Source organism: Mesoplodon bidens (assembly GCF_964165515.1).
Source record: "Mesoplodon bidens genome assembly, chromosome: 13".
Taxonomy (NCBI): Eukaryota; Metazoa; Chordata; class Mammalia; order Artiodactyla; family Ziphiidae; genus Mesoplodon; species Mesoplodon bidens.
Genome location: NC_138169.1, coordinates 28,853,569 through 28,876,852, shown reverse-complemented (window position 1 = coordinate 28,876,852; position 23,284 = coordinate 28,853,569). Strand labels below are relative to the sequence as shown.

Here is a 23,284-nt window from a genome sequence, read left to right as displayed (position 1 = left end):
CTGCTGGAGGTCCCAGGCCTAGGAGAGGTGGTGCCAGGGCCCTGCTCCCAGGAGAGTGTTCCCTAAGGTGTGGCCTATACAGTGTAGGTTCAACTATGCATCACCTCGTGGCCCAAAACCTACAGTTACCCCACAATCCTGGGCAATGACTTGCTTTTTCTTTGCTTGTATGAGATTGGCTCAAGACTAGTGGCCTCTTTATTTCTTTCAAATTCAGGTCACGCTGTCTGGGATGCTCAAAGCCAGTTTCCAGAAATGCTCACCACTGTATAATACAGTCTTTCTCACTAATAGATTTTTGAAAATCCATCTTTTTCTTCCATGTAGGACCAGACTAAAGAACTTCTTAGAGGTTAATTTTGTGTTAATTCACTCCTACTGAAACAAGATTCAAAAAACTTAGCTCACAAAAATCACATAATTCCCAAAGGGGCACAGAAGTAATAGGATCCATATGTTTACTACTCTGGTATAAAAAAAAAATTTATATGGGGCTTCCCTGGTGGTGCAGTGGTTGAGAGTCTGCCTGCCGATGCAGGGGACACGGGTTCATGCCCCAGTCTGGGAAGATCCCACATGCCGTGGAGCGGCTGGGACCGTGAGCCATGGCCGCTGAGCCTGCACGTCCGGAGCCTGTGCTCCACAACGGGAGAGGCCACAACAGTGAGAGGCCCGCGTACCACACACACACACACACACAAAGTTTATATGAATGATTGGATACCTTTTCCCTCTTTTTCATGCTGGAAAAAAAGCGAGAATGGGGGGAAAGGGTTCCAAAGCATACAGAGCTAAAACAAAATTCACCTTTATTCTGAACAGTCTCTACATTTAGACTCTACAGTTTCTGACAAAATCCTAGTTTCAAACAGCGGACTCACCCTTCCCTCCTGCTCGGTCACCAAGCCCCTCAGTCCTGCTGTGACACCCAGTCAGCTCCGTCCCTTCTCACTGCCACCCCTCACACTCCACTCCAGCCGGTCTGCACACACCTGCCCAGTTTTCTCCATAAGGCACTACATCATGGACACCACCCTCTGCACAAAGATGTCAGCAGTTCACCGTTCTTCTTAGGGCAAAATCTCATTTACATTTTTTTAAAAGAATTTTAAATGTAACGTCTTTGAATCAGATGACAAGCTCATGGTCCATGGAGGCCAGGAAGCTGAACTATGAGCTGAGTAGGTACAAGAGCTGAGAGCCTGGGGGCAATTTAAGTGTGCGCTGTCTAGAGCCATTCAAATGCAAGTTAACTATAATTGTTATCAATATGAGTAAGACTATAAATGTTCTAATTATTACTTAAAAATCTATACAGTTCTACAGCCCCAGGCCCAATTTTCACACTTTAGGCACAGAAAGAAGGTAGCAAGATTGTTTCCAAGAATTTCACAAGCCCCAGTTCCATCACCTGTAAATGGGGTTTTAGAAAGTACTGATCTCACAAGGCTGCTGTGAAGGGTAAACAAGGCAACACCTGCACGTGGTGGCATGTGAAGAGACGCAGTGATCTCTGACACAATGACACACTCGCTGCTGCCTTTACCACGGCCCTTGATCCACTCCCATCAACTGTAACCTCTCCACATTTCCAACCTCCTCACCTGTGTTTCCGCTCCACCTGGAGAGAAGCAAGCTTGTCGACCCCGCCTCCCTCGAGGTCACTGCCCTAGTTCAGTCCCTCACCAGCTCCTGCAGGATCCCGCACTGGCTGTGTTAAATACGTGGTCACCATAACTCACTCTGGAAGATGACCGGAACCCCCAGTGGGGAGGGGAGGAGAGCACCAGGGCAGGGGGCAGGGCAACGCCTGAGGCATGGTCGGGAGAGGCAAGGCGGGGGCCGGCCAGGGACTCCTGTACCGGCCACAGAAGGGCTTCCCAGACCCTGGTGGAAGGACCAAGCCATGTTTCAAGACAAACACTCAGGTGTGGGGTGGTGAACAGGGTACTCGGTGCAACCGCAGAGGGGGTACACGGGCAACAGGTAAGGACCCTGCCCATGGGGAGCTGAAAACCTTGTTATGGTGTCAAAATGTACACATGCGCAAGTGCTGCACAAGCTGGGAAATGGTAAAATTTAAATTATGAAGAGAAGCGTAAGAAGATCCTAGCTGTTAGGAGTGAATGCATCATAGGTACATTAAGTGACAAAAGTGAGAAATGGGCACAAGCTGGACAGAAGAGCGCACAGGACATAAACAGGAGAGGAGGAGAGGAGGAGGCCCGGGTGGCATCTAACCCTGCTCTGGGCAAATCTACAGGGGCAGAGAAACAGAACTCAGCATGACAACAGCCTTCCTGGAACTTGATACACATAAAGCTGGCCAAGGACACTACTGAAAATGGTGAAGGCCAACTAAACAGAAAAGCCCGAAAGACAAGTTCTCCAGATGACCTGGGATTTTAAAAGCCCCTCAAAACTATCTTCATAGCTTAAGCCACAAGGCCCCTTTTAAAAGCAGACATGGAATCTCTTCACGTGGGGGCAAAAGTTCAAACTCTGAGCTCTCATCACGACGCTGGAAAGGGCTGCTGGTGCTTTACTGCCCACCAGACGTGAAGTCTCTATGGAGCAGGGCCTGACAGGAGGCAGCTCTGGCCCCAGATCTGTTAAGAGGCACAGCCAGACTCCTTTAGAAGCAACCTGGTCCTCTGAACCTCAGGAACCTCCACTCAGACCTGCAGGTGAGGCCGGCTGTCCCTCCCCTACTTCATCATCACCTTCTCTCCTGCAGCGCGTCCTCCGCTGCCCTGGCTCCTGCAGCCCTTCCCAACTCCAAGGGAGCCGCTGACAACAGGAGACCCCACACTCAGTCTGAGGCACTGTCAGAGCATTGATTCACTCGATCATTGTAACAACCCTACAAGGCAGGTGCATCATCATCCTCGTTTTGCAGATGAGAAAACGGAGGCACAGAGGTAAAATAATGGGACCAGTCACACAGCCAGGAGTGGTAGAGCTGGGATTTAAACTCAGGCCACATGGTTCCTGAGTCTAAATATTTAACCAAATGCAATTCTGTCTCTCCTACTGAAACGCTACTTTATTCTTCTAACACAACCAAATGCAATTCTGTCTTCCTACTGAAACGTTACTTTATTCTTCTAACACTCCTAGCTCTTACTAAAGATTGTAAAATAGAACATAAACTGTTGCTATTTAATTATGGTGTACTCTGAACCCAGGGCAGTAAGAAATCACACAATTGCCAGCAATTAAAGCGTAGTGGTTGGCCTGCTCCCAGGGTGGCCTCAACTTTAGAAACTTTAGAACCAAGGATTTTCCTTTACAACAAACAGCATCTTTTTCAAAAGACTTGGTCCCATCTCATTAGAAGTTAGGAGATCTGGATTTGAGTTCTGGTCTGTCACTTATTAACTGAGTAATCTATTTATGGAAAAAAATCCATTAACCCCATGGATTTTCAGGTTATTTTTTTTTAAGTATGAAAAACAGGGATATTAAGAATATTTACTCTGTCCACATTTTAGGAAGACTGTAGGACAAATGATACATATGTGAAAATACTTTGCAAAGTGATAAAGAAAATACAAAAGTTATTCTATCTTATTATTATTTGAGGTGTAATCAATGCTCAGGACAGAGAAAAACACCTATGCCCACCTCCTTCTAAATCAATTTTAATGCCAAAAGCAGACGAGGTACCTGGGATCAGTAAACACCATGAGAAGATGATTCCAAGACCCATGAGAACTTCATGGAAACGCAGCTCTGTTTCTGGAAATGAGCACTGGACAACCCAGGACCAAGTAGTAGCTGATGTATTTCAATGCAGCTTAAGATACATGCAAATGTATGTATGTTTGTATGTATGTTTGGAATCACTGGTGCAAAACAAATACAGTGAGGAGATTCATAAAGAAGCCTCCTACCTGGATGACCTAAGAGATCCCATAATAAGCTTAGCTATGAAAGTCATGGAACCTGGACCTGGCCCAAAGCACTCGGCACACATCTGTACTTATAGTATGTAATAAGAAACAGAGAGGTGTTTTAGGAGATCAACCATAAAAGGTACTTCTGCATATCTAAAAAGTGTATGTATCTCCCTTCGCTGCAAAGCTTATTTTTTTGGTTAATGATCACACGTTAATCACTCAATTCACTTAATAGTTAACTAAAACAGTATCTCGCTTTAGACTAGATACATTCCCGAAGCCATTTTTGGGCAAACAATCTCCTATTTTGTAGTTTTTCTAGTTTCTGAGAGCATCTCAGAATCACTCTTATTTCATATTTTCTAGTTATTCTAATTATGACCCAAAGATAGCAAAGAGGTAAGTGGGAAGAGGGGAGAAGTATCTCAATCTTCAGCCTGACAACAGCAGGCTCACAACCCACCCTGTACCTGTATCTCAACCAAGTACCAGGAACAAGTCTTATATTTCTGGAAAAAAATCCAAGTAAATGTTCTTGAGACCATATGGTAAATTTACTGCACCATTTTCACCAGTGCAATAAAGACAAATTTCTGTGTGACTAATCCCTTGAATTAACAACACTCTCAACAGTAGTAAGTATCAGAGCTGGCGTTTACAGGGTACCTGGTCTGTGTTAGTGCCTCTGCACACACACCCTCACCCGACCCCACAACGGCCCTGAGAGGGAGGCACCACCATCTCCATCCCACAGATGAGGACAGACTTCAGGAGGTCTGGGAGCAGGTACACTAAGTAGCAGAGCTGGATGTGAATCCAGGTTGGCCTGATTCTAAAGCCCTCTCTCTTAATCCCTGACTAATTTTAGTAAGTTATTCTGAATCCTCAAATATTTACCTGAACTTTAAAATTCTTAGTTTCTAGGGTTTCTTGAGAGTCCTCAGAGAGCTACCACATATAGGAACAAAATCTATAAGGAAAAGGTTATGGCTGTACACTATTATAGGTATTATTGAAATGAATGGGCTGCCCCAAACTTCATATCTAAGAACAAAGAATAATTCTTAAAATCATCATATAAAGTCCCATTGTTTGGGCCTGAAAAGTCTTACATTGATGTTTCCTAACTGCAGCAGATGGACTGTATAATAGGACTTCACGTCTTCCGACAGGAACTTCACACTGAAGCCTGTTTCCTTAAACAGCATCTCTCGGTCATCCTTTGTCGGCCAGTACTGTGCACATTTAACCTAAATTTAAGAATATGCATATGACTTTTTTTAGTTTATAGACATAATGAAACCATAAAAAGCTGGAAAGGAAAACAAACCACGCACATGCTATATATTTTTCAAGTACCCAATTCTAAGAACAGTCGTACTACGTTTGATGTTTAATGTATTTTAATAAGATCGACATCTTACAAAAGCAGGTTTGTAAAATGTTCCTCTAACTTATAAACTAAAAAAAACCCTATAAACAGATATCATGTTCATAAAATGAAAATCAATTTGTCATTTCTAAAGCAGGATAATGTATATTTTAACATCATACTGGCATTCACACTATTTTTCTATAAATATCAAACTCTTACAAGAATCTTATCTTCAAACAGTATTGAAAAGGCTTTATTTTACAAGTATTTTCCATAAATACCCGTTAATCTGCTACTAAATACTACTACATATCTAGAAATAACACTGCATACCTACTTACTAAAATTAAGTCGGGGAAAGAATTAAAAGATAAGCTCCCGGGCTTCCCTGGTGGCGCAGTGGTTGAGAGTCCGCCTGCCGATGCAGGGGACACGGGTTCGTGCCCCGGTTCGGGAAGATCCCACATGCTGTGGAGCGGCTGGGCCCGTGAGCCATGGCCGCTGAGCCTGGCGTCCGGAGCCTGTGCTCCACGAGGGGAGAGGCCACAACAGTGAGAGGCCCACATACAGCCAAAAAAAAAAAAAAAAAAAAAAAAAAGATAAGCTCCCTTTACCTAGAGTTGTTACATTTTGGAAGAACTATTGACATGGAATTTGTATTTGTGACAATAAAAACATCTTCCCAAAAGCCAAATTATGAGGCCAGCAGGCTGAGGTAAGGTGAGCTAGAGTCATTTCATTAGGAGAAAACACCAGAAAAACATCCTTGTAAAATATGGTCATTTCTCCTTTTCCAAATCACAAATAGCTACAAATAACAAACAATAAAAATGCTTCCAAAACAAATGAATACTATGAGCTGACACTTCTTCAAAAGGTCAGCTTAAAGACATTTAAAAAATGACACAAGAAGTGAAAGAGCATAAATTAGAATTCGAACAACTCAGAAATGCGGTGACAGAAAAGAAAAAAGATTCAGAAATAACAGAACACATTTCATCAACAAAGACTAATTAATTAAACTAGGGAAAAGAGATGTGACTAAACACAACAGATGATGCCTTAAGAGAAAAGGGAGGACATTTTTTTTTTTTTTTTTTTTTTTTTTGCGGTACACAGGCCTCTCACTGTTGTGGCCTCTCCCCTTGCGGAGCACAGGCTCCGGACGCGCAGGCTCAGCGGCCATGGCTCACGGGCCCAGCCGCTCCGCGGCATGTGGTATCCTCCCTGACCGGGGCACGAACCCGTGTCCCCTGCATCGGCAGGAGGACTCTTAACCACTGCGCCACCAGGGAAGCCCGGGAGGACATTTTTAAAACAAAAAGAAATGAAGAGAGAGACAAACAGGATTAGAGAAAATGTGACAAATATAAAAAATAAGCAAAGAAAATCTAACACATGTATAATAGAAGGACCCAAGAAAAGAACACCAAAGCAAGCAAGGGAACAGAATAAATGTCAACAAGTATAATTCAATAAATTTTTCTTTAAAGAAAGAAAAAATGTCTGAAATCACATACTGAAAGAGCACTCTATGCCCCTGGACAAACTGACCCAGAATGACCAACACAGAAATGTTTTGGTAAAATTATTGGGATATGAAGGAAAAAAATCCTTTGGGTAACCTAGGTAAAAAGAATAAGTGACTAATAAAGGAAATAGAGATGTCCATTTGACTTTGACAGTAATTTGTAATGCCAGAAGAAAATGGAGTAATACATTTAAGTTGTTCAAAGAAAAGCAGGGCTTCCCTGGTGGCGCAGTGGTTGGGAGTCCGCCTGCCGGTGCAGGGGACGCGGGTTCGTGCCCCGGTCCGGGGGGATCCCACGTGCCGCGGAGCGGCTGGTCCCGTGAGCTATGGCCTCTGGGCCTGCGCGTCTGGAGCCTGTGCTCCGCAACGGGAGAGGCCGCAGCAGTGAGGGGCCTGCGTACCGCAAAAAAAAAAAAAAAAAAAAAAAAAAAAAAAAAAAAAAAAAGAAAAGCAAATATGAGCCAAAGATTTTATATTCTGCCAAACTGACTGTTAAGCACTGAGTCAGCAGATGAACTGTCATTGGCACGTAAGACATCAGGGACTATGGTGCCCATGAGTCCTTCCTCAGGATCCTCTGGAGTATAAGCTACAGACAGAATGACTGGAGAGACACCTCAACATATACAGACTTACACAAAAAGAGCATAAGGGACAGAGTATAATGTGCTATAAACTCTGACAATGTACATAAAGTACAACTTAAAAAAAAACAGAGAATGGGAAAAACAAAACATTTAAAACTTTTTTTCAGTAGTTATTTTGGTGATGGAGTTGATTTTGTTATTATGAGTATTTTCTGTGTGCAATATCAGACAAAGTAAAAGAGTCACTATAAGATATTTGACATCACTAGTGTCTTTGAGAACCAGAATTCATGGTATGGAAAACACTGTAACAGATAAAGGATAGAAAGGGTTGAGCCAACCCCTATAGGCCTAAATTTGAATCAGAAATATCAGTATGAACACTAGCGCTATGTTATCTTAACACACAAACATATTTTTCCTTAGCTCTGTTCACTGAAAAGACCAACCCAGTGGCAACAAACATCCCTATTTTTGTTGTGACCCTGAAATACCACTGCCCACTGAAAGAAATTAAGGCCCCTTAAAGAAATGGCTGATTCTTAACACCAGAGTTTAAGATGAGCCCGCAATATGGAGTCATTCCAGACAGCAAGTAGCGATGAAGACTCTTGGGTCTGTGTAAAAGAACTCAGGGCCCAACCTGAAGAGCTTCCTGCTGGCCAGTGAAGGGACAATCTGACTACAAATAAGGATAATAACTGCCATGGAGTGAAATGAATCAAGGATGTTTGAATCCATGACTTCACAGTACCTGATGCCCTCCCGCCCTGCCCCCACACCAAGAAAACCTAAGTGGTCACATGTTGAGGACACTAGGGAATCAACTTCTTTTGAAAACTGCTTTTCCTATTTAAAAGTGGCCAAGGGGCTTCCCCAGTGGCACGGTGGCTGGGAGTCCGCCTGCCAACGCAGGGGACGCGGGTTCGAGCCCTGGTTCGAGAGGATCCCACATGCCATGGAGCAACTAGGCCTGTGCGCCACAGCTGCTGAGCCTGCGCTCTGGAGCCTGCAAGCTACAACTACTGAGCCCATGTGCCACAACTGCTGAAGCCCGCGTGCCTGGAGCCCGTGCTCTGCAGTGAGAAGCCTGCACACCGCAAAGAAGCATAGCCCCCACTCACTGCAACTAAAGCCTGCACACAGCAATGAAGACCCAACGCATCCATAAATAAATAAATAAACAAACAAATAAAATTTTTTTTAAAAATAAAAAAAAAATAAAAGTGGCCAAGTAACAAGAGTGGGAGGTTTGGGCCTCCCTGGTGGCGCAGTGGTTGAGAGTCCGCCTGCCGATGCAGGGGATACGGGTTCGTGCCCCGGTCTGGGAGGATCCCATATGCCGCGGAGCGGCTGGGCCCGTGAGCCATGGCCGCTGGGCCTGCGCATCCGGAGCCTGTGCTCCGCAACGGGAGAGGCCGCAGCAGTGAGAGGCCCGCATACCGCAAAAAAAAAAAAAAAAAAAAAAGAGTGGGAGGTTTTTTTTTTAATAGAAGTATTCCAACAAGAGCTCCTGGAATATCACTATTTTATATCCCCTAATTAATTAAGGAGCTAAACACCGACCAGCAACAGCTGCCACCATCATTACGCTGACAAACATTATGCCCCCACCTACAAGGTGACCTTCCCCTAGACAATTAAACCTGACTCTAGATGCAACCACCGTAAATATGATTTCTGATTTCTGGTGGCAGTCTTATCTTTTTTTTTTTTTTTTTTTTGCGGTACGTGCGCCTCTCACTGTTGTGGCCTCTCCCGTTGCGGAGCACAGGCTCCGGACGCGCAGGCTCAGCGGCCATGGCTCATGGGCCTAGCAGCTCCACGGCATGTGGGATCTTCCTGGACAGAGGCACAAACCCGTGTCCCCCTGCATCGGCAGGCGGACTCTCAACCACTGCCCACCAGGGAAGCCCTGTCTTATCTTTTTATTATACTAATTATACTGCAGAATGAGGGATGAAACTTATAATCCTCTAGTTGGCAACGCTGCTCAACATGTCCCAACTGATAGAGCCCCCATCACTTGAAGCATGAAAACCACTGTAAACAACTATGCTGACACTGCTGGACACTCTGGTATGTTAACACCACTTCAGATATAAAACAGACTAGAAAAACCTTCACCACCACTGAAAACTGGCAACTATTAATTTAGAAAAAAGGAAGAGGGACTTCCCTGGTGGTGCAGTGGATAGGAATCCACCCACCAATGCAGGGGACACGGGTTCGAACCCTGGTCCGGGAAGATCCCGCATGCTGCGGAGTAACTAGGCCCATGCGCCACAACTACTAAGCCTGCGTTCTAGAGCCCACGTGCCACAACTACTGAGCCCGCAGGGCTAGAGCCCATGCTCCACAACAAGAGAAGCCCCCACTCGACTAGAGAAAGCTCGTGCACAGCAACGAAGACTCAACGCAGCCAAAAATAAATTAAATCTTTTTTTTTTTTTTTTTTTTAAAAGGAAGAATCAGGAACCTGAAGAAGCAGAGCAGTCTAAGACCTCAGGGCTGAAAGAGACCTAACAGATAATACTTTCCAATTTGCATGTTTGACAGAAGAGGACCCTAAAGCCACAGAAGCTGAAAGACTTACCCAGCGTCACACCACTAATTAGCACTGGGTTTAGACTGCACTTCAAATGTCAATAAATTTATACATTTCTATACTTACTGCCTTGTGACCTAAGAGCCAACAGTAATTTATAAAGGTTTTAGAAACCTGTCACTTTAATCTTTTATAAAATTTTCAGGATTTTGATAATAATAAGTTGTAAAGATTGTGATAAAGCCTACGGATTCCAAAGATCTAAATACCACTACTAGCCAATACTGGCTCCATTATACTTATATTTTGGAGGGTAGTGGTCCGCAATTGTTATTTAAATATTTAAGGTAAAAAAGGAGAAGGATACATTAGCTCTTCTGGTCAGAATCACCCTGACCACTAGTCTTTAGCAATTAAAGGCCAAAACTAATGAATGAATATCCCAAAAGAAATAAGAAAATATTTATAAGTTAACAATCACAGGCAGTACACTAAGTTGTAAATATCAAGTATTACTCACCGATTCTTTCTCCACAATTCGGTTTAGCATGACAACTGCTTTGGTCTTTTGCTGCCAAATCATGAGCCAGAAATGACAACCTGTATTAGGAAGTGGACCCTGTAAGAACAGAGAAGGAAAAGTAGGTAAGAGAAAGGGGACAGAGTAAAGCTCCGAGGAAACTCCTTCAGGGAAGCTTCTCTTCTGAGAACAGTGTAACGGATCATAAAGAGTAAATCGAGACTTTAAATCCACTTGAACTAAAAACAGGTCTGTGCTAGTTAGGATTACTGATTATCAATGATCAAAAGTGACTTTTATTTACTTAGGCAGAAAAGGAAAATTTTTAGGCTCTCAGGTGACTTTCAGAGTTGAGAGCTGGAGAACCAGGCTTGGGTAGGAACAAACGTCAAGACAAGATTTTGTCCAAGAGGAGTGGGCTTGGGACAGTACTCCCAACTTGTCACTAACATCACCTGCTTTGCTGGTACTGCCATCCTAAGGTGGCTGTATTACTCACGCACAACCTGTAAGCAAACCAGGGTCAAAATCGCAGATGCCAAGATCTACAGGTTGTATTCTAGCTGCAAAGGAGGCAGGCAAAGGCGATTTCTGTCCCCCTCCGGTCTCTGCCGCAGAAAGAGAGGCCCTGCCTTCCATGATGAGGGCAGCCCTGCAAAGGAGGAAGTCTGTGCCAGCACTGGCTTGCAACCAACCCAAGTTAGCTACAAAGAGAATTCCAGAAAAAGCGGAAATTGCAAAGCACCTGAACCACTATGAAACTGTTAATCTACAAAACCAGAGAATGTGTAACCTCAAGAGCAGAGTTAAAAGGGGTAACAGTGCATATCACAATACTGCCATGGGGGAAAAAAAATCAAATAATATTATGAATTTCCAATTACCTTCACATTTTGATTAATGCGTACCACAGGGCAGAATAAAGGGCAAAGAAGAGATGAGAAGGCCATGCCCAAACTTTAACTACTTTAAGTGAGTAAAGATTAACATGAACGAGGTTTGACTGTACCTCCAGTAACTCAACAAGCATTCACCTCGCAGGACGCTGGGAGGCCAGGTCTGACTAAAGCTTCAGCTCCACATGGAAAACAAGGCAATTCAAGTGGTGCTACACTGAAAGCAGCTTTAGGGCAGTTGTATCCCTGGTGTATAGTGGGTGTTAGGTAAATATTATTTGAACTAATAAACTCTAAGCTCTAAGTTATACAAATGCTAGAAAGGGATTGGGAATCCTGAGGAGCTGCACCCTCGGGTTTGAGGGACTGTTCCCCTCCTTCGGTGCATGTTATCCAATGCTTGAGTTACTTCCAAAACCAAACAGTGTGAAGATAAAAACAGCAATGAGAAGAGCCCCAGTAAAATGAATGCCGTTTCTTTCGTCTAAAAAAATGGACAGATCAGTTCACCAATGAAGTCGCTCCTTAGCGTGTTCACACACACACACGCGCATGCGCACACAGAGAGAGAGACACACACACACACACACACACACACACACATACACATTCTGTTAGTAGTTCTGAAATGGGAGAGGGTTTCTCAGCCCTTCCACTTACCAGCAATACTACCTATTTTTCTTGTGCAAAATGGAGATCTATACCAAGGGACTGATATATACAGGACTGATTTTTAATTTTTATAAAACTCAGAGGGAAAAGATGACAAAAGTAATAAGCAACAAAGGACAATGAGAACAACTGCAGTTTTAATAAACACTTAGCATCTCTGGTTTTCTCTATCCTTTGAAATATTTTCTGTGCGTCTTCTCTGTTCCAATGTACTAGATACAAAGGAAAAAGCAGTCTCAGATGTCAAAGAGCTTACGACAGAGGCAAGGAACGGAAACACATCGAGCACCACAAGAGTAAGGGGTAAACCATCAGGTTTGCAGGAGTAGGAAGGATACTGGCGCAGAGCCTTAAAAATGAGGAGGGCACTGACATGGGGGAAGGAAAGGTAGGGAATCAGGATCCATTTCCAGCATAAGGCAAGGCATGTGCAAGTTTAGGGGACATCTGGGAAAAGACAGCTAGATTGCTGAGGGCAACATGGAGGTACACGGTAGGAAACTGCACCTGCAGAGTGGGAGGGTCTTGAATGCAAGAAATAGTCACCAAACTCTTCTTTAAGGAGTAAAGGGATATGACCAGATTCGTATGTCACAAAAAATAATTCTGGTGGAATTGTTAAAGATGGATTAGGGAGGACGGACTGGTGGTGGCAAGGAAAGAAGTCAAGAAGCTACCACTTTGGTGCAGATAAAATTCAAGAGAGCTCTGAAGAAGGGCAGGGCAGCAGAACAAAGGAAAGTATTAGACACATGAGGAGGATAGCTTTAATCCATATGAGAGAAATAGGAAGGGGGCTGGCATGGTTTAAAAAAAAAGAAAAAAAGAAATAGTTCGACATAGAAAATGCAGAATTTGTGACATCAATTGGTCACGTGGGTAAAAACACCCATATGGACGTTGAAAAATATAAGCCAGGGGGTGGAGGCAGGGGTGGGACTCAGGAAATAAGAAAAAGCTGAAGACGGGCTTCTGAGTCCCATTTAGAATGAGTGGGGAGGGACTCTGTCAGGACACAAAGACGCTGTCCAACATGGACAGGAGGTTTAAATGAGATCACTAGGGTATGAGTCAGGCATTTTCTTTTTCGTGATGAGATTTATAATGTTTTATAAAAGGGTTATTACTATCATTACTACTACTAATAAAAAGCAGTAACAAATGCCACAATAAATACTCCATGGAGTACTCACCATAGTACCAGGCACTATATAAGTTTTTATCAGCATTGTTCTATAGATAATAGAGATATATATCGATAACATAGGTACACACTTGACTCTTGAACAACACGGGTTTGAACTGCGGGGGTCCACATATAGGCAGATTTTTTTCAATAAATATACAGCTGGCCCTCTTATCCATGGGTTCCGCATCTGCAGAATCAACCAACCTCAGATGGCAAACCTAATACATGATCCATGATTGGTGGAATCTGTATATGTGGAATCTCAAGGACAGAGAAGGACAACTATGCACTTGAGCACCCATGGGTTCTGGCATCTGCAAAGGATCCTAGAAGCAAACCCCCACAGATACCAAGGGACAACAGTACAGGCTTGGGGAATAAATAATGTGTCCAAGGTCACACAGTAGTTTCAAGGCAGCAGATCTGAATAATTAAGAGCAGAACCACGCAATCTATGGAGACCGTGTAGCTTCACATCCTGGCCTTATCCCACTTGTTGTATGACCTTGGTAAAGTTATTTGAAGTTCCTTTGTCTTTTTAGGTGATTCCTCATGTTAACATAAGGATAACAATAGTATTTACCACAGAGGGTTATCCTGAGGCTTAAATTATACAAAACAAAAAATATAGAACAGTGTTAAAAACTGCTAGCTGTTACTATTTACAATAGCCAAGACATGGAAGACATCTAAGTGTCCATCTATAGATGAACGGATAAAGAAGATGTGGTACATATATACAATGGAATACTGCTCAGCCATAAAAAATAATGAAATAATGCTATTTGCAGCAACATGGATGGACCTACAGATTATCATTCTAAGTAATTCAGACAAAGACAAATACTATATGATATCACCTACATGTGGAATCTAAAATATGATACAAAAGAAATTAGTAACAAAACAGAAACAGACTCACAGAAAACATACTTACGGTTACCAAAGGGGAAAGGGGAGAAGGGATAAATTAGGAGTTTGGGATTCACAAATACACACTACCATCTATAAAATAACAGGATTTACTGTGTAGCTCAGGGAACTATATTCAGTAACTTGTAATAACCTACAACAGCAAAGAATCTGAAAAAGAACAGATATAGATGTATGTGTCTGTATATAACTGAATCACTTTTTGTACACCTGAAACTAACATACTACGGTAAATCAACTATAGTTCAATAAAATAATAAATAAAAGATTGCTAGCTCGGGGACTTCCCTGGTGGCACAGTAATTAAGAATCCGCCTGCCAATGCAGGGAACACGGGTTCGAGCCCTGGTCCGGGAAGATTCCACATGCTGTGAAGCAACTAAGCTCGTGCACCACAACTACTGAGCCTGCGCTCTAGAGCCCGTGAGCCACAACTACTGAGCCCATGTGCCAAAACTACTGAAGCCCGCGCGCCTAGAGCCCATGCTCAGCAACAAGAGAAGACACCACAATGAGAAGCCTGCTCACTGCAACAAAGAGTAGCCCCTGCTCCCTGCAACTAGAGAAAGCCCATGTGCAGCAACAAAGACCCAACACAGCCAAAAATAAATAAATAAATAAATATAAATTAATTAATTAAAAAAAGACTGCTAGCTGCTAGCTGTTAATTTTACTTCCCACTAGGATGTGAAGTTCATAATGGCAGTTTTATGAATGGCTGTTTTATTCAAACAATGCTGCCACAAAGTAGGTACTCAAAGCTTTGCTGGATGAATGAACATCCAATGAAGCAGCCAGACTGGGATTCAAATACAGATACCATGAGTCCAGAGTCTACCCTCTTTCTTAAGATACAAAGGTTCAAAATGTGGTCCCAGGGAGTTGAAGTGATGAGTGTAAACTGCACGGGGGAAAAAACCTAAGTCAGAATCTTGAGAAACAAGTGCATTTTTAGAGACTAAAGATGAGAAAGAGGAATGGATAAAAAAGACTTGGAAAAAAAGAGAGAAAGAAAGGGTGTGATAAGGAATCTAGGGTAATTATTCTTTTCTGTTTTTTATCATTATGGTTTTTTCAAATAGAAAGTAAATTTTTTTAACTCTAAAAATGAGTTCATTAAAAACATGAATGTGCATAATACTTCAAATATTACAGAAAATGGCAAATTAAAGTCTTTTTTCCTAATTCCCAGAAATAATCAGTAAGAACAGCAGGTGTATAATTTATTTAGCCAGCCCTTGCAGACTGTTTCAGTTCTACTATTTCTGGCCCTATGCTATTAAAATGAAGTTGTAACAAACACCCTCACATGTATCTTTATGTCTTTACGTATTAGACCCCTGAGTATTATAAACTTTTAAATCTCTGCTGATCTGACAGGAGAGAAGTGGTAACCGATTGCTGGTTTAAATTTATATTCCCTAATTACTAGAAAAGTTGAGCATCTCTTCATATGTATATTGTCTATCTTTATTTCTTTTCTTTGAACTGTGAATTTATGTTCTTTGCCAGTTTTTTTCATGGATTGTTTCTTTTTTTTCTTTTTGATTTACAGGAGCTGCTTTACTTCAAGTAAAAAAGAGTAATTAATTCTTGTTTCCTGTGAATTAGAGATAGTCTAACAGTTCATAGTTACATTAATTTGAATATCTTCTTACCATTTTGAAAGGTTTTCACTTTCAGTAACAGGTTATTCTGATCTGAAATGGGTTCTTTAAAAATCTCAAACATTATAAATATGCAGCTTATCTTTTTTAAAATTTAAGTACAGTTGATTTACAATACTGTGTTAGTTACAGGTGTACAGCAAAGTGATTCAGTTACATACATATATTTTTTCAGATTACGCTCCATTATAGGTGACTGCAAGATACTGAATAATACAGCTTATCTTTTGAATATTTAAAAATCATTAACTGAGGGAAATGAGAGCACTGTTAATTAAATCTATTATTTGATAAACAAAGGGTAGCTGGTGTGTATAAATCAAAATCATTTCTGCTATCTCAGAGTGGAAGAAAAGTGCTGCTGGAACATGGGTGTGGCCGGTGTGCTGAGAAGCGATCAGGCAGGAGGCCAAAGGGGCAGCAGGCTCTTGGGCCTCCCTGTTGGTTGTCTGGGCACCTGGCTCACACCCTCACCTGTCCTGACATCCAAGGCCTGTCCACACTCTGAAAATACACGCCAGGGCGGGGCAGAGAAGAGCTTTCAAAGGGCCTCTCGTTCTGATTCAAGTGATGTAAAGAGAAGCAGAAGGTAACAAAGCATCAGCAAACCAAGGCTTTGTACCAAATATTCAATATAAAGCAAGGAGGACAACTGGCCAGAAAAGAACCGGCCTAGCCAAATTTCATGAACAACTTTCTTTCAGAGAACGTGTAACACTGAAGATTACTTTTATCTGAAATATACACAGCTGCAAAACATTATAACACCATTCATTACATAACAACAGAAAAAACTGAAAGAGAATTTCATCTCCAAAAGAAGTCAGGACACACTTTTCGCTGTGTTTTAAAGAAGACCAATCACAAGAATGGCGGTCAGGCATCGGCTGCACATCACACCACTTGCCTGTGTTAAGATGTAACTCCTCTGCGCCTCTTCTATGTCAACTAAGCTGGCATTAATATAATCATTTTCAGCATTTTGCAGTTTAACACGACTGTGATCATCTGAAACAGAGCATGACAAATCATACCGTCATTTCAAGTTTGCATTTCTTTTTTATTTTAATATTAATTTTCTGGATATTTATAAAACGAGAGAAGAGACAAAGAAAAATAAATTGGCACCCCAGTAGAGTCAAATCCCAAATTACTCCCCTTTTTACTATTTTTTAAAAAGATTATTTATTATTTTTGGCTGCGTCAGGTCTTAGCTGCGGCACACGGGATCTTTGTCGAGGCAGGCAGGATCTTTCATTGCGGTGCACAGGCTTCTCTCTAGTTGTGGCATGCAGGCTCCAGGGCACATGGGCTCTGTAGTTTGCGGCACACAGGCTCTCTAGTTTTCGCACGTGAGCTCAGTAGTTGTGGTGCATGGGCTTAGTTGCCCTGCAGCATGTAGGATCTTAGTTCCTTGACCAGGGATCGAACCTGCGTGCCCTGCATTGTAAAGCGGATTCTTTACCACTGGACCCCCAGGGAAGTCCCCCAAGTTATTCCCTTTTTTAAAAGGAAGTACAAAGATGAAATCCTTTTGTTTGTTACTGTGTGTTAGAAGGAAGTGCTTCTGTTAGTGGTAGTTTAGCTGTTGTTTAACTAGAAAAATTGACCAAAGAGTAAAACATAGTAAAAGAAATAAAGCATCTATCTTCCTAAAAGTGAAAGGATGGTTAAGATTCTTTATGCCTAAGAACTAATAAGTCTACCTACAAAAAACAATGGCCTTGGGCTTCCCTGGTGGCACAGTGGTCGCGAGTCCACCTGCCGATGCAGGGGACATGGGTTCGTGCCCTGGTCCGGGAAGATCCCACATGCCGCGGAGCGGCTGGGCCCGTGAGCCATGGCCGCTGAGCCTGCGCGTCCGGAGCCCGTGCTCCGCAGCGGAAGAGGCCACAACAGTGAGAGGCCCACGTACTGCAAAAAAAAAAAAAAAAACAACAATGGCCTCAAATAAATAAGATCAGATCCCCACAGTAACTACATTTCATTTTCTTCATTCAACAGATGTGCATACAACTATATATAAATAATTTTTAGCACTTAATTATATAATTAGATCAAGTGCTAAACTATATTTAACACACTTGGAATATTCCAATTCTTTTTTACATTTTTTTTTCTTTTTTTTTTTTTGCGGTACGCGGGACTCTCACCGCTGTGGCCCCTCCCGCTGCGGAGCACGGGCTCCCGACGCGCAGGCTCAGCGGCCATGGCTCACGGGCCCAGTCGCTCCGCGGCATGTGGGATCTTCCCAGACCGGGGCACGAACCCGTGTCCCCTGCATCGGCAGGCGGACTCTCAACCACTGCGCCACCAGGGAAGCCCCAAATCTTTTTTTTTTTGGTGGTACTTGGGCCTCTCACTGTTGTGGCCTCTCCCGTCGCGGAGCACAGGCTCCGGACACGCAGGCTCAGCGGCCACGGCTCACGGGCCCAGCCGCTCCGCGGCATGTGGGATCTTCCTGGACCGGGGCACGAACCCGTGTCCCCTGCATCGGCAGGCGGACTCTCAACCACTGTGCCACCAGGGAAAGCCTCCAATTCTTTAAAAGACAACTAAAGACACTTCATTACTTAGATTGTGTTATAACAGTTTAGATACACTCGTTTTTAAAAGTGGAAATCTCACAGATTTAGAATTGATGCTAATTTAAATACGTGGAGCACAAAACTTTACCTATATCATTTTGGAGAGAAGGGAAGAGAAACAAGACACTGCGAGAGGAAGCACACGTATAATAACAGAACTAGTGTTAACTCAGAATTCTAAATATATGACAGGCAGAGGCATATGACTGAATTATAACCTACATGCATGTTTGATGTCTAACTAGAGAAAACGTTCTATTGTAAACTGCTCCCCTCAAGGCAATACCAAACAACCATTCTCTCTCCCACTTTTAAACTATAAAAACTGTTCACATTACCTCCATGTGAAAGAAAATGTTAAATGGCTTTAGTTCCACACATCAATTTATGTGAGATGTTTCTGCTGGACTGAACCCAAGACCTCTGTAAATATTACACGTCATGTGCAAACAGGAAAAGCGAAGGTCTTGTTATAGTAAATCACTTATACTAGTGTTCTCGGAAAGATGATGTCAACAGTCACTTTTTTTTTTTAACAGTCATTTTTTTTAACAGTTTGATCACTCTTTAACTGTTATGTGAGAGAGTAAAAAAGTCAGCTATATAATTAACAAAATAAAGACCATACACCTCCTACATAACACGTATCAGAAGAATAATGAATGCTTTTAAAATGCTACACAATCCCTAAAATTCAAGTTCTGCCAAAATATAATACCAAAGGAACATATTTCCTCATGCTGTAATCACAGAAAGAACAGAAACCCCGGAGACTAATCATATCTATTGCACAAGTGAAAAAAGCAATTTGGCAAAAGCAGCAAGAATCCATAGGCACTGGGAAGGTTCCCCTACAGGGCGCTGGGAATTCAGTTATCCGGCAAGTCATCCAGACCCTTCCATAAGCCTGGAAAGACCACAGGGGTGTTTTAAAGGTATCTGACACCCTGCCTTCAGGACTTTGAACTGGGTTCACTGTTATTTTCTCTCCAGTGTTAACATCTACACCTGGTGTCACTCCAGCTCATTAAAAACATGAATCACACACCCCCAGATCCGTTCCCTGGAGCCTGAGTACTGACCAGTAGGGGAGCAAGGCATTACCTGAAAGGCACCTCCCAAAAGGAAGGTAATCCTTGGGAAAAGTCTAGCTATTTAGAACTGGCTACAAATGTTGGCTGAACCTATGTTTTCTCCTCAGGACTGATTTTTTTAAACTTTCAGCTACATCTAACATCATTTTAATTGTTCTGTTCCATTAAGAAGATTAATAAAAAATGCAAAGCATGTAACTTTTTGATTCAGAAGAGAATCTGTGTACAGAAAAAAACGTAAGAGTTTCTTGTGTTAAATAAAATACATAACTTTAACACTATCTACCAAGTAAGTATAAACATTTCAGGAAGTGAAACTATCAAAGCCTTTTTATGAGGAATTGTGACTTGATGATTTATATTCTCTGGCAATGATAACAAAGAGAGACAAAGCCTCTTTTCCCACCAAGAACCACTTACTGTCTGGTCTGAAATATCTGTGAGGGTGACATGGGTCCCCTTAACACTTGAGGTCAAGTGTCTCCTCTCCCTGCCCGTCACGACTGGTCAGCCCCAAACCTGTGAACGGTTCACTCCAAATCAAACTTCTGACTTCTGAGTTAGAAGAAAACCCACGAAGTTACATGCTTTCTCCTCTCCCCAAAGTAGTTGATCCTGCCTAAGAATCTCTGAAATGAGACTACCAGATCAGAGTCCCACAGCCTCAGGGCCATCAGCACTTTATCATCATTCTAAGTGTATGGTTATCCCCCACTTCCTTATCTTTTAAAGGATCCAGCAAAGGGAGAAAATGAAGATGATTCAAACTGTATTGCAGGAGAGGCCACAAAAGCAACCAAACCACACCTCACAGGAAATCTGATTTCTCAACATCTAATAACACCACCAGCAGGACGATCAAGAATGCATACTTTTCTCCACAGCGGCATCATCGGGGAGAGGGAAGAAATGCACACCCCGTGGACTGCGGCAATGAGCTGGATTAGGCAAACTTCCAACCACGAGTCCCCGCACCTCCCACCCGCAAACAGCCTGTTTTCTGAGAAATGGCTTCATCTGTCAAGAAATGACTGGCTCTAGTTGTGGCCTGAGCTGACAACACAGATTAGCTTCCTCTTTCAATACTGTCACAATGAGCTTTTTTCCCCCACCCCACCCCCCGTTACATGTTTTTTCATTATCGTAAAGACATCTCCTTGTGGAAAGTCTTCCAGGTCAAACAAGAAGGGCTCACATTTATGCCGAGGCAGAGATTAAGAACAATGAACAGAAACTGGGCAGAAGACTGACTATCAGCACAGCTTTAACAGACTTCCCGCTTCAGGCTCCTTTCTCAATGGGGGACAGTAAGCGTTCGGCACTGATTTCCACACCATGTGGCACTTCCCAGTCAAGAATGTAAGCATCTGACAGATGTGTCAACTCTCTTCAATCCTACAAGTAGATACTGGAGGCACAAATAACATGAATTTTCTCTCATAAATCAAGCAATGAGCCAAAAGCAAAGCTAGAGCTAAACCCCCATCAGCATCGGTGTGGCCATGTTAGTGGAGAAGAAACAAGCCATCGTGCAGAGGGTCAGCATCTCAGCTGTCTCCTCAGCAAAGTAAAACCATACGAGCTGAACAGTTCCTTTTCTGACGACATAACCAACCACAATGGCTGTGCACGACTTTTCACTCCTGGGATGTGTCAGGTGCTCGCTGCTCTCCACCCTCACCCCTCACACCCTGAGTCGTGTTGTGCGCGTTTTGCTGACACTCGGGCCAGTCAAGTCATCAGCCTCGATCGCACCCTAGAGGAGCAGCAGCAGAGGCCCAGAGACGCCCCAGATCCTCCCCAGCATTGCCGCCCACCCTGCTCTTTGCCTCAGGGATGACTTCCGCCTCCATCTCTGCACACACACCTCACCTCTGAAGGCCTGGCCCAGGACTTCCCTTCTCTGATGGAAGCCCCCCTCCTGCACATCCCGCCCACCAGACGATGTGCTCTTTAAATTGACCACCTTCCACACCTGGTCAACACATACATGCCAGGAGCCAGGCAACCAGGACAGAGAGATAAGACATTATTTGTTTCAAGCTTTTTAAAAGAAAAAAAACCCTATCGGGAAATAAGTCCTAGTGCCATACTGTGCTGCACTGAGTATAGTGGGAGCAGGCCAGGGTAAGAGGAGGGGAGGGGGCTTCCAGCAGGAGGAGCAGCAGGAAGAGGAGCACAGGGGCCGCCGAGAAGGACTGGGAGGAGGAGAGGCCCTGGCAACTCCGCACGAGCACCTGAACTTCGAGGAAAGAACGAACAGCGGACAGAGGACGGGCTGGAACGAGGAGGACGGCCTGACACTCGGGCAGTCCCATCCATCGGGGCCTGTGGCACAGCCGCATGGACTGGCCACCAGTGACACTGTGTGGAGCACACAGAGGGCTCGGCCTCCTCCAAATAAGGGGCCAGCTGCCTGCACATGTCCACCTCTCTCAATCCATCATGATTCCAAGTTCCTAAACTTGACAGGACAGTGTTAACTGGTTAAATTCTGCCTCCGCACATCCCCAAACTGAAAAGGGCCCCTTGAATCCACCCCAGAGTCTCTGAGATGGAAAGAAGACTGAGAGGTGTCCTTACAAAACAGGTAAAAGTTACCAGTGTCGCTTGAACACGGACACCTTTCCTCTTCGACAGGATCTATAAAACAAGACATGGGACTTCCCTGGTGGCGCAGTGGTTAAGAATCTGCCTGCCAACGCAGGGGACAAGAGTTCAAGCCCTGGTCTGGAAAGATCCCACATGCCGCGGAGCAACTAAGCCAGTGCACCACAACTACTGAGCCTGTGCACTAGAGCCCGCAAGCCACAACTACTGAGCCCATGCTCTAGAGCCCGCGAGCCACAACTACTGAAGGCCGTGCACCTAGAGCCTGTGCTCTGCAATAAGAGAAGCCACCACAATGAGAAGCCCACGCACCACAACAAAGAGTAGCCCCTGATCGCCGCAACTAGAGAAAGCCCACTTGCAGCAACAAAGACCCAATGCAGCCAAAAATAAATAAATAAATTAATTAATTAAAAATAAGACACACCACGCTTTGGTCTCACACAATCAGTGAGCAGCTCACCACTTTCCTTGAAGCTCAGATCTCTCCTTCTAGGAGAAAGGAAGGGAGAGGGGGTTGGGCGACAAATGGTATTTCCCTTTCATCCACAAACCCAGGCCCCTGGAACCCATCCACACTCCTGGGGAGCTTACCTTCTCGCAAAGGGAGACAGCAATAAGCAAAATAATTAAGTATTTTTATTACATGTTATACAGTAATAAACCCTATGGGAAAAAAGAGCAGAGTAAAGGGCAGCTGTGCTGGGAAGGGAGGCAGGTTGCAATTCTAAACAGGTGGTCAGCCTGGGGCTCACTGTGACAGTGACAGTGAAGCAAAGACTTAGAGGAGGTCAGCCACATGAATATTTGGGTCAAGAGTGTGCCACGCACAGAGAAGAGTGAAGGCTTTGTGATAGGTACATGCCTCACGTCTGGGGATGGCAACTGCAGCACAAGCCCCGTGAACAAAGGGAAGAGAAGCGCCTGAAACTTAGGTTCAGAGTTGAGAGATCCTGTACTGATTCATTAGTCTCAACTCCTAAATCCAACTATCAGAGAATAGGGGCTTCTACTTCTGTTTTCTCGTAGCACCTACGAGCACGGTGTCATAACAATTTAGGCTAGCAAGTGGTCAAGCATTGCTTATACAATGAATTCCAGAAAATGTTCATATTCAAACTGTTAAGCTGTGGTAGAATTTTTTTAGAATGACATGTCACCATAAAAACACT

The 23,284-nt window shown here is 43.5% G+C and overlaps 1 protein-coding gene across 2 annotated transcripts in view; it reads right to left on the bottom strand.

The window, feature by feature from the left end:
• Positions 1 to 23,284, bottom strand: part of PTPN2 (protein tyrosine phosphatase non-receptor type 2) — an 83,636-nt gene that overhangs the window by 19,211 nt on the left and 41,141 nt on the right. For both annotated transcript variants that reach the window (XM_081253236.1, XM_081253235.1), the window contains exons 3-5: positions 16,728 to 16,828; positions 10,464 to 10,562; positions 5,015 to 5,152 (exon numbers count right to left, since the gene is read on the bottom strand). In XM_081253236.1, coding sequence (XP_081109362.1) covers positions 5,015 to 5,152; positions 10,464 to 10,562; positions 16,728 to 16,828 — 338 coding nt within the window. The remainder of the gene's footprint in view (positions 1 to 5,014; positions 5,153 to 10,463; positions 10,563 to 16,727; positions 16,829 to 23,284) is intronic.